This window comes from Musca autumnalis, unplaced genomic scaffold (genome assembly GCF_047663935.1).
Source record: "Musca autumnalis isolate F117 unplaced genomic scaffold, ASM4766393v1 scaffold_2, whole genome shotgun sequence".
NCBI lineage: Eukaryota > Metazoa > Arthropoda > Insecta > Diptera > Muscidae > Musca > Musca autumnalis.
The window spans coordinates 258,366,507-258,378,663 of NW_027411755.1; the positions used below are offsets into that span (position 1 = coordinate 258,366,507).

At 35.8% G+C, this 12,157-nt stretch overlaps 1 protein-coding gene and 1 long non-coding RNA gene across 2 annotated transcripts in view; one reads left to right on the top strand and one right to left on the bottom strand.

The window, feature by feature from the left end:
• LOC141395208 (uncharacterized) overlaps positions 1 to 7,333 on the top strand; it is a 138,008-nt gene extending 130,675 nt beyond the window's left edge. The window contains exons 2-6 of the mRNA XM_073970744.1: positions 6,389 to 6,507; positions 6,574 to 6,669; positions 6,735 to 6,904; positions 6,980 to 7,133; positions 7,209 to 7,333. Of these exons, the coding sequence (XP_073826845.1) occupies positions 6,408 to 6,507; positions 6,574 to 6,669; positions 6,735 to 6,904; positions 6,980 to 7,133; positions 7,209 to 7,333 (645 nt within the window). The 5' untranslated portion in view covers positions 6,389 to 6,407. The remainder of the gene's footprint in view (positions 1 to 6,388; positions 6,508 to 6,573; positions 6,670 to 6,734; positions 6,905 to 6,979; positions 7,134 to 7,208) is intronic.
• Positions 1 to 12,157, bottom strand: part of LOC141391895 (uncharacterized) — a 65,732-nt gene that overhangs the window by 38,207 nt on the left and 15,368 nt on the right. The window lies entirely within an intron of this gene.

Below are 12,157 nucleotides of genomic sequence, written 5' to 3' on the forward strand. Positions count from 1 at the left end.
CCTTCGAATTCAATCGAATATTCAAAAAAATATTACGATATGCAAGTGTAAGCATTCGGTTCGTGTTGCCGTGCGCGCCAGCCACTACACATGCTGGCCGTAGAGGTTTTTTACTGCTTTCGGGTCATTTTCTCAGGAAGTATGGACTTGCCACTCAAAAAACTTGTGCCATCGTAATATGGACTTGAGTGTACTTACTTACTTAGCTGGCCCATTACAGAACATTTGTTCCATAGGCCGAACTAAGAAAAGATCTCCATTTCTCTCTATTTGTTGGTTCGCACTCTGGAATACCGCGCCTTTTCATCTCATCATCCACTTGTTTGCGCCATCTATTCCTTGGCCTGCCAATTCTGCGTGCACCGCCAAGCGGTCCGTATTTATACCCCTTTTTAGCGGGTTCATCATCGCTCATTCTTATGATATGGCCTAGCCAACGCAATCGCTGCATCTCAATACGTTTAACTATATTGATGTCGTTGTAAAGCAGATACAGCTCGTGGTTCATGCGACGTCGATATTCACCGTCAACGCAGATTGGTCCGTAGATCTTTCGAAGAATTTTTCTCTCAAACACACCAAGCACTGCCATGTCTGCTTGTGCAAGTACCCAGGCTTCGGAGCCATACATCAGCACGGGTAGTATCAGTGTTTTGTAGAGCGTTATTTTTGTTTGACGAGTTGTGGCTTTGTTTTTAAACTGCTTACTTAAACCAAAGTAGCATATGTTGGTCAATACAAATCTTCTTTTTATTTCACAACTGATGTCGTTTGTTGTGTTTTCGGAGGTGCCGAGGTAAACGAAGGCTTTTACTACCTCTATATTATAGGTACCAACTTCCACAGTCGGTCCGAGCTCAATGGACGCATTGCGCGTCGACACCATCAACTTGGTCTTCTCACCGTTTACCGCCAGACCCACTTTAGCAGATTCTCCTTCGACCTTCATAAAGGTATCAGTTACTTCTTTTATTGATCGGCTTATGATGTCTATATCATCAGCATAAGCAAGTAACATGTGACTATTGGAGTAGATTGTGCGACTTCTTTTGACGTTTGCCTCTCGTATAACCTTTACAAGCAGGATGTTGAAGAGATCACATGAAAGGCTGTCTTCTTGTCTGAAACGTCTTTTGGTACCAAACTCTTCGGAGAGATTCTTTCCTATTTTAACTGAGGACGTCGTGTCAGTTAAAGTAATTTTACAAAGCCGGATGAGCTTTGCGGGGATACCAAATTCAGACATGGCTTGGAATACCTTTGAACGCAGCGGGCTGTCGAAGGCTGCTTTATAATCGTCAAAAAGGTGGTGATGTGTATCTCTTGGGTCTTCTCCAGGATTTGCCGCAGGGTAAATATCTGGTCAATGGTGGACTTGCCAGGTCTACAGCCGCATTGGTATGGTCCAATTATCTCGTTGACCATAGGCTTTAGTCGTAGTTAGAGCATACAGACTTATCTCCCTTCTTGTGGACGGGGCACAGGATACTCAGGTTCCAATCGTCGGGTACTCGTTCTTCCTGCCAGATGGTGCTATCTACCTGATGAATACACCTTATCAGCGTGGCGCCTTTGGTTTTGAACAGCTCGGCTGATAAGCCATCGGCTCCTGCTGCCTTATTATTCTTCAGCCGATTTGTTGCTGTCTTTACCTCACCTTGGCTGGGCGATATACATTCAATACCATCTTCTGGGATTGGGACTGTGGTATCTTCGTCGTCTTCGCTGCTATTGGATACCAACAGTTTTGAAAAATGTTCTTTCCAAAATTACCAAATTACCTTGCTGGTCTCTACAGGATTATGTGCCTGTACCAAAGCCATCAGTTTGATGCTTGACTCTTTGGTAGAATTTTCGGACTTCATTCTGGCTCCTGTACATCTCGATTTTTTCACACTCCCGCTTTTTCATCTCTCCCTTTTTCCTGCGGAAAAGACGTTTCTCCTCTCTCCTTTTCACCCTGTATCTCTCTCGTGCGCTACGCGTTGCTACGGATTGTAAAGTAGCCCTATATGCCGCATTTTTCTATTCGTTGGCAGCACGACACTCCTGATCATACCATGGATTCCTTGGTGAAGGTCTCTTGTATCCAATTATAGATTTTGCGGCTGTTTGCATGGAGTGGGCAATGTTTTGCCATTTTCCTGATATGTTATCGGGACGAGGAGTGCTTTGATTATGCAGTTGGGCCAGTTGAGTGGAATATGCTGTGGCTATCTGTTGTGATTGCAGCTTACCGATGTCCAACTTCCGTGTTGTGTCTGTTCGCACTTTGTTTGCTACGTACCTTTGTTGCAACAAGGTAGTAGTCCGAGTCTATGTTTGCACCTCGGAACGATCGTACATCCAACACGCTTGATGCATGTCTTCCATCTATCACAACGTGATCAACTTGATTTCTTGTTCTTTGATCAGGCGACAGCCAGGTGCCCTTATGAATATCGAGATGCTTAAATCTGGTACTGCCAGATCTTGCAGCTGCAATGTCTATCAGCCTCATACCATTGTCAGATGTTTCACTGTGGAGACTGAATTTCCCGACTGTTGGGCCAAAGATATTCTCCTTTCCAATTTTGACATTAAAATCGCCTAGTATAATTGTAATGTCATGGGCAGGGAACGGTCATAAGTTTCTTCTAAGCGCTCGTAAAATATATGCTTGGTCTGTTCGTCCTTGTCTTCAGTGGGAGCATGAGCGCAAATAAAGCTGATGTTGAAGAATTTTGCTTTTAATCGAATCACAGCGAGTCTTTCATTCATTGGGGTGAAGCTGGAGACCAGATGTTTTAACCTCCGATCAAGTAAAAATCCGCAACCAAACTCACGCTTTATATCATGGCAGCTATAATACAGTGCGTCACCTTTAGGTGTTGTTGTGACGCCTTTCCCGTTCCATCGTATTTCCTGTAGGGCAGTAATGTCGGCCTTGTACTTTTCAAGTACATCTACCAATGCGTAAACTGCACCTTCTCTATAAAGAGTGCTAACATTCCAGGTGCAGATACCTTAAAACGTTAGCGGGGGTCGTCAACTTTTCAAGGATTTGTTTTTCTATCTTTTCGTTTTTTCATAGTAGGCTGTTTTTTCTAGGGGAGGGTTACTAACCCGACGTCCAAACCCAAGTTTTTAACGTTCTTATGGGTGAACGCGCGGCACATGTTAGCTCACTACCATTAACGGGTGTTAAAGGCAGTTCCCCAGGTGACACCACGGGGAGGTCAGTGTCCACTTGAGATGAAAGAGGGACCAAGATAAATCCTAGGATACTTGGAGTCTAAATCCATTATTTCGATGAGGCACATTTTGCCCGTATGAAAGTGTATATACCCTCGTTAGCATAAATGCTGAGGGTATCAAAACGCATATTTAGTGACGAACATAGGTGAAAGATATCGATGTCCTCCTTGCCAGAAATCATAGGACGTTGAACTGTGTCCACACATTCCCCTAGTAAAGCTGAGAGATTACTTTGGGATCATCGCTGGTCATATTCGCAAACAATTATTACTAGCAATCCTTGTGAAGATGAGGAGCCAATTAACACAATAGTGTAATAGAAGTTTCTCATCTACATTTATGGATTTCCGGATTCCACCGGATTGCCGAATTTATGTAGATTCATTTTTATTCAAAAAAATAAAAATGTTTTGTAGAGTCAACCTTCTTTATGAGAATTTATTTGTCGTATATTCAATGGAATTGACATTTGAAACCCAGTGGGTTTGTTACGTCCTTTTATATATAAACGCACTATAAGTCGAACTTATAAAACCAGACTGATAAATTTACCATAAAGCAGGTATTCTATTCGTTCTCGGAAATATATCCTCTTAACAACAAAATGTCTGCAAATTTTTAAATATTGCGTTTTTATTATAATGCCCTCTTATTATGTATGTATGTTTAGAAGAAACATTTAAATGGTGATTTAAAAGATGTCATGTCAGGACCACTTGGCGCCCCATAAATATTCACAACTGTTCTACTGACAGGATGCAGCAATTTTATATTTCACCAAAAAAAGACAAAAACATATTACCAACCAAAAAATAAACACGGCCTTCTAAACTAAATAACTAATGGTAGGGCGGAGGTTGTTGATATTTTACAAGACATTCAACCAGCCTTCACATATTTCCCGCTTGTTCGAGAAGTAGCAAATGCCCCCATGTTTATAGTTACATAGCCCGAGAAAAGTAGAAATTGTCACTTATTGGATACTGGTAATGCACATGGTAATGAATTGGCTACCTTCCGCATTACCGATCGCCAGTAAAGTATCCAGTAAGTTTCTCTCACATGTTTTTATTCTCTTTTAAACTCTCAACATAAAAACAAAAATTGTCCCGTTATTCCTCTTACATTCTTCTAATTTCATCAGTCGTTTCGCGAAGTTTGGTGAAATACATTGGAAGTTGAAGTGATTTTTAAAAGTGTTTAATTGAAATAAAAAGGTAAAATGATAAGCAAAAGACATCTGAAAAGACTTGTAAAAAAGGAAAAAGATAAATACTTAAACCAATTTAAAAAAGTTGAACAGGAATGTATGGAAAGCGAAGAAAATATTGTTTTTCAAACAACAAATGTGAAAACTGCAGAAAAAATAAATGTGGACGATTCGGAAGAAATGGGTTGTGAAATAACCAACAGTGAGAATTGTCTAGAACGCTCATGTTCTAATCTAAGCCAGAAATTAAAAGAGTGGAGTATTAAACATAGAGTTTCTCGGAATTGTTCCAAAGATTTAATTAATATTCTTCGAAGTGAAGATTTAGTTGTAACACCATTCTACAAATTTCTTCATCCTATAACCCCTGTTATAGAAAATATTTGTGGAGGATTTTACATGCATTTGGGCATACTATCCCATTTAAAGAAACTTTCTCAAGTAATTGAACTTCCCCAAAAGATTGTTATTGACGTAAATACCGACGGTTTACCCCTTTTTAAAAGTTCAAAGATACAACTTTGGCCGATTTTATTAAGAGCAATTAATATTAAAAGTCAGCCAATTATTCCAGTGGGATTTTTTTTGGGCAAAAGTAAACCAACATGTAGTGACACGTTTTTACAAAAATTAGTTGATGAGTTATCATTTTATTTGAAAAATGGAATACAAATTGATGAGAAGTTTCATTCCGTCGAAATTAGGGCAATTCTCTGTGACGCTCCAGCACGAGCTTTTATTACAGGAACTCCATCACATACCTCCCGCCACGGTTGCGCCAAATGCACACAAATTGCAAAAAAAAAGAATGGTGTTCTCACTTATAGCGTTACGCCTGGAACACTTATTACAGATGAGGATTTCCGAGTGCGTAAATATCCAAACCATCATACTGAGTTATATTTAAGAAGACCCACAGCATTAGAAAATCTTAATATTTCAATGGTAACTCAGGTACCTCTGGACTGTATGCATTTGGTTGACCTAGGTGTCACCCGAAAATTTTTATTGAGACTTATAAATAAAAAAATGGTTTCTGAGGACAATATAAAGAATATATCATGCCGACTTACAGAATTACGTGGTCGTATTACAAAAGATTTTGTACGTAAGCCCCGTTCATTATCGGAAATTTCCTGTTGGAAAGCGACGGAACTACGTCAATTTCTGTTATATACTGGATTAATTGTTCTTAAGGATGAGGTTACGGAAGATATTTACTACGAATTTTTATTGTTACACTGCTCCTATAGAATTTTGTGTTGCCCAAAACAATGTATGTCAAATTTGAAATCGGCTCAAATATTACTAAATACTTTTGTAGAAAATTTTCCTATAATATTCGGCGAAAATAGTGTGTCGTATAATGTACACGGCTTACTACATATCGAAGATACTATCAAACAAATTGGTTGTCCTACACAAAACTCATGTTATGGGTTTGAAAATTATTTGCAGGGTATTAAAAAGTCAGTAAAAAGGCCCTCTAAAATACTCCAACAAATTTACAGAAGAGTTGTTGAGGAAAAGGTCTTGGAGCCAGAAAGTGTAGACGGGTTGGACGCGTCATGTGAAAGGTATACATTTCAAAACAGTTTATTAACAAAACGAATCCCTAATAACATTTGCTATGTAAAGAACGCAATACCTGTGCAGATTCAACGCTTTTCCCATAGCAACGGAGGATTTCTTGTTGGTAGACGGTTTCAAAATATACATAGTTTTTTCAATGAACCGTGTAACTCAATATCTTTAGGCATTTTCCTTGTAGATTCCGAACCGTCAGAAGTAGACGAAATATTTTCTTTAAAAGATATTGAATGCAAAATTATAGCATTTCCATACAATAATGAGTTGTTACTTCTTCCTCTTTTACATGGATGTCAATAAATTTCTTTCATATTTCCAATTACCTTGTTTCTTATATTCTACTCAATACAGCTATACTTATATAACAAACATGTCGGGTTTGAAGCCAGAAATTATTCCCCAATCGAACCAAAAATCTGGTAGTCCACTAAAAAAAATAAGACGAGTTGATGCATCAATTGACACGGAAAGTAAGTATATGTTTTATATATAGTAGTTCCTCAATAAATGTAATAACATTTTTACATATATTTCAGATCAACCTCCAACATCTGTTAATATTTCAAAAGCTACAGAATCTTCCTTCATTTCCATAGCTGAAAATATTCAGAAACAGCTGAACGTTATTCAAGGTATTTCAAATCACCAATTTTTCAAAATCAACCTTTTTATGATATATATTCTTATATTCCTATAGGCCAGCTAAAAATCATAGTCGAAGCCGTTGCAACAAATCAAGTCATGATCGAAAATCTTGTACGTCAAAAATGTAATGAAAACCCAATTTCCAACAAATTTCCAATAACAACAGAGGAAGATTTAATACAATTAAATACTGAAATCAACACCGAAAATAAAGCACAATATGTAAGTACATTTTTTCCTATATGTAAGATAATAATGTTCCATGCTAAATCATATTTTTTAAATCATAATTAACAGGTCAATATTGTGGCAAAGATTTTGGAAAGGGGAGGAGTTTTAAAAAATTTTAAACACATAATAGATGACAACGTATCCATGGACTATAATGTCGATGGGATACATGGCAAAAAAAGTTTAAAACAACTAAAGAACATTTACGATGTTATATTAGGTAAGTTCATATCATTGAAATTCAATATATACTACATAATAAAAAATCTTTTAATGTTTACATATTCCATTTCAGAAGCTGTTTTGCGACATGAAAACACCAGTGGTTCAGGGGAAGACCTAATACGCAAATCAATGCAGAGGCAAAAGAAGCGAGTATTCAAAAGAAATAGTGTTCAAAAATCAGCAAACAAAAATTAAAATATTTGTCAATCCTTTCTTTCAAAATGAATTAATATTTTTTAAGTTACCAAACTGAACATGAAATTATTTAATTTTAATATTATTACAATTTAGTTTTATAAAATAAATATAAAAAGTATACTATGTATGCATATTATAAATCTAAAAAATGGACTATAAATTTCACTACATACACGTAAGTAGTTATTTTACTGGATACTGGTCGCTAGTTATTTAGAATGATACTTTGGACTAGATATTTCACCTATCACAAAATTCTAGTTATGTGATATGCTACGTCGGACTATCGAAATAGGTGGCTATTGGTAATGCAGAGAGTAGACAATTGTCTACCTCCAATGACATCCCCATGTTAAATTCTACAGTTCAAAGCATTGCGAGTAGATTTGAGGGTAACTAGTGGTGGTTACCAAAAGACCAGAGAAATAGCTAGTTCGTAACTAGTCATTGGAACAAGCGGGTTATAACAAAAATTTATACAAGCCCACTACTGCAAACATACATACAATCGCACATATTCATATATGCCCTTAAACAAACAACAATGCACTTGCAAAGACTAGGACAAAGAAAAGCGGAATATTTATGGGTTTTTATATTTAGGAAAAAGCAGCAAAACAAACAAATAATGAGATAATATTCATATGTATGAATATACAAAGAAATGCAATAACATGACAATAATATTATCCCATGCCCATATTTGTATAGTTAAAACGAAAATAATATCAAAAAATCATAATATTTGCCTAAGGGTTTTTTTTATATCTGTCAAAAGAATATTACAAAAATTTTTAAAACGGATCTCGGTTTACATTTCATACGGATCCGAGTTCTTTAATGTTTTTGCATTAGTCTTTTCTTAATTTTTTTATTTTACTTCTTAGTATTTCTAAATTTTAGAATATATGGTTTTATATATTAAATGAAGAAGCTTTTTTTTAAATCTATTAAAGAAATTGAAATTTAAAAAAAAAGATCATTCGTCTAAGTAAATAAATAAAAGTATGTATAAATTAAGAGTAATTATAATATAATTGTTCCACAAACATCCCAGATGGGACAAGGGAGGCTTCTCTCATATCAGTGAGTGCACCCCGATTCATATCAGCTCAATGATATGGGACCTACTCGGCAATAAGAGTTCGAACGGCGTGTCCTAAGACACCACTTGTAGAGAAGTTTTACATGGCTGAAATAAATGTCGCCAACATCACTGAGGGGTATTTTGCTACCGTTGATGTTTCCTGGCCTGGGAATCGAACCCACGACCTTTAGCGTGCAAGAGTAATTATTTGTTGCAATATAAAATAGATAGATCACATAATATTACAGATCATTAAATTACACTGTAAATATTGATAAATGGATGAATAAAAAATGAAAAAAATTAAATCTATTTTCCATTGTTTTGCAAAATATTTTTTCAGTTTTTAATGCTAAATTTGTTCATTTACGTTTAAATAGTGTTCTTCTAAGGTATTGTGTTTCAAATACGCTAATTTTCATTCAACACATGTTTGCCTATTTACATCAAGAAGTAATAAATATTCAATATAATATTTTAAACTCTATTGATGTGATCACCACCACATATTCTAACCGCCCTTTATGCCAAATGTCAAAATTCCAAAGGTCGTCGAGTGAAGCAAAATGTTGAAAATGTTTTACAAGTGGATAAATATGGCGAAAGCAAAGAGTCGTAAAAGGCTGTATATGTTGTGTATATTAAAATGGTTAATATCTCGAATATTGAACGATTTGTCTCTACCAAGATAAAGCAAAATCTGCACAACAAAGATATTGTTTGATTTACACCATTGAGTAATATCCACGAATATAGAAAATTTAAGACCAGTAAGGAAAGGATCAAAGTCGGACGGGGCCGACTATATAATACCCTACTAATATGCAAAATATATATGGGAGCTAAATCCAAATCAGAACGATATAATTTTTCGATATAATTTCGATATAATTTTTCACATTTATTTGTAGACCAAATTCCGTCATATAGCCCAAATTTCATCAAAAATTGGCATACATATATAGAGTGTTTCGTGCATTAAATACCTAAAATCGGTCGAAAATATATATGGGAGCTATATCCAAATCTGAACTGATTTCGATATGATTTGGCACAGTTATTTCTATACTAACCACCGTCACACATTAAAAATTTCATTGAAATTGAAATGTTTCGTGCATCAAATACCTCAACTCTGCCTAAAATATATATGGGAGCTATATCCAAATCTGAACCTATTTCTATAAAATTTAGCACACTTATTTCTAGGCCAAATCCCAGTAAACATTTCACATTTTATTGAAATCGCACATATATAGCGCGTTTCATGCACCAAATACCTAAAATCGGCCGAGAGAATATATGGGAGCTATATCCAAATTTGATCCGATTTCTATATAATTTGGCACACTTATTTCTAGACTAAATACCGTCGCACATTCCAAATTTAATTGAAATCGGACATATATATTGCGTGTTTCGTGCACCAAATGCCTTAAATCGAGGGAAGATCTATATGGGGGCTATATCCAAATCTGAACTGATTTTTACCAAAAAAAAAAATAGCGTTCGTCCGTTGGCCAAAAAACTATCTTCCCCAATTTTCATGCGAATCGGACAATAAATGCGACCTGTACTTTGTTTACAAAAATACATGGACAGACGGACATGCGTAAATCGACTCAGAAAGTGATTCTATGTATATACCAAAAAGGAATTATGGGTCCATCTCGTTTCCTTTTGCATGTTACAAACTAATGCACAAAGACATAATACCCCTTATCATCACGATTTCGATATAATTTGGCAAATTTTTTTTCTTTACCAAACTGTCAGAAATACCTTCGATAAGCTGTCAAAACGATCCTCGAAAACCTCTTAAACTGCACTAAATCGAACATTTTAAACTTTTTATACCCTCCACCATAGGATGGGGGTATATTAAGTTTGTCATTCCGTTTGTAACTACTCGAAATAATCATTGTAGACCCCACAAACTCGAAATATCGAAATATTATTAAGTCTTCGTTTACATTTGTAGATATAGGTCCACGCCATCATATAGCCCCCATAGAACGGTACCTTCCGATTTTCGGTATTTTGAAGGTAGTGGCCACATTAATCCACCGAAATAGCTGAAATTTGTGGTGGAGGGTATAAAAAGTTCGGCCCGACCGAACTTAACACTTTTCCTACTTGTTAGATTTATACCTGCTTGCAAGTTGCAATTTGACGAACGTTAAGCAATAAATTTTAATATATCCAACATTTCGGTCAAAGCTGTTCTTAAGGAAACGAGCTGATTAGTGTTTTAGAGCGTTTAGGCCATAAACATATCAAGTCCATATTCAAATTTAAGAACGTGGTCCAAAATGCAAATTCATTCTGTAGTCTTCATTTGCTGTCAAAATTTTAACGGTAAAATATTCTTCGCAAGGCTTAAATAAAGATGGTTATATCAGTCCTCTCCTTCGGCTACCTACCTCACAAAAGTTCAAAACTTTTCGCTAAAATGGTGCGCATGATTACTCTCGAAGGCAGTAACTGATTTGATCCATACATTGCATGTCTACGAGACATAGATCCGGTTAAAATATGGACTATACATGTCAACACCTTCGGGTACCTCCCACACAAAATTTCGGAAATGTGCAGATTAGAACCTACCCGCGAATCGTTTTGGTTTTTATTGCAACATATTGCGCTTGAAGTCCCTTTTACAATGGTACACGTTTTTTGAGTGGCAAGTCCATACTTCTGTATAAAATGACCCGAAAGCTGTAGTAAAACCCCTACGTCCAGTATGTGTAGTGGCTGGTGCCCACGACAACTCTCGAACCAAATACTGCATTTGTTCATAGAGTTTCAATTGTGTTTTCCATTGAATCCTCCAACGGGATAAAATTTCCGTTAATACTGATGGTCTTAAGATTCTGAAATCAAAATATGACAACTTTTTGAAGCTTTTCATTTATATGCAAAAAAGGTAAAGTGAACTTGTTGTAATTGTATCAGTTTTTATTGTGCCAGTAACGTAGCCTATGTGGTGTTATATTCTATTTTAGTGTTGTTTTATTGTACTATAGCTTTATTTGTTAACCTTTTATATGCGATTAAAATTTTTACAATTTAAATTTTTAATATTAAGTCCATATTTACATTAGGCAATTTTCTTTGTGGCAATTTTCAGTTTGACGGAGAGAGGGGTGAGGCATATGGTAACCCTTTTCCTCTCTACACCCTCTCTCACCTACAAACCGACAATTGCCGCAAGGAAAATTGCCTAATGTAAATATGGACTAATTTGCTTGGATATGCGAAATTTCACGACGACATATTTTTCATTTTTGGAATTCAGATATTGAAAAGTTTGGATTACGTCATAACATTCCGGTGATCAATATTAAAAACGAACTTTTAATTATAGAAATAATTAAAGTCGATTGCCTAAAATTTATATTTTGTATTTAAAATCAAAAATAGTACAATTTGGGGGTATCGATTTATGTAGACCTCTGATTTTTGCATCCTTTTTATTAAAGAAAGCGGTTCCTTTTCGATTGCACTAAACGTTGACTAATGTTTAAAATTTTTTGCGATAATGCCACAAGAAAATAAAATCTTAAATTGCACCCGAACTTGTTGAGAAATGAGAACAACACAAATACTTCTTTTTGAGAGGTAAAGTTACAAGGGAACTATCCCTAAATTTATCTTGATAATTGTTGGTAAGATGATTCCTTGTCCTTCGAAACCGCTACATTTCATAATACAGCACAATCGGTCGGAAAATG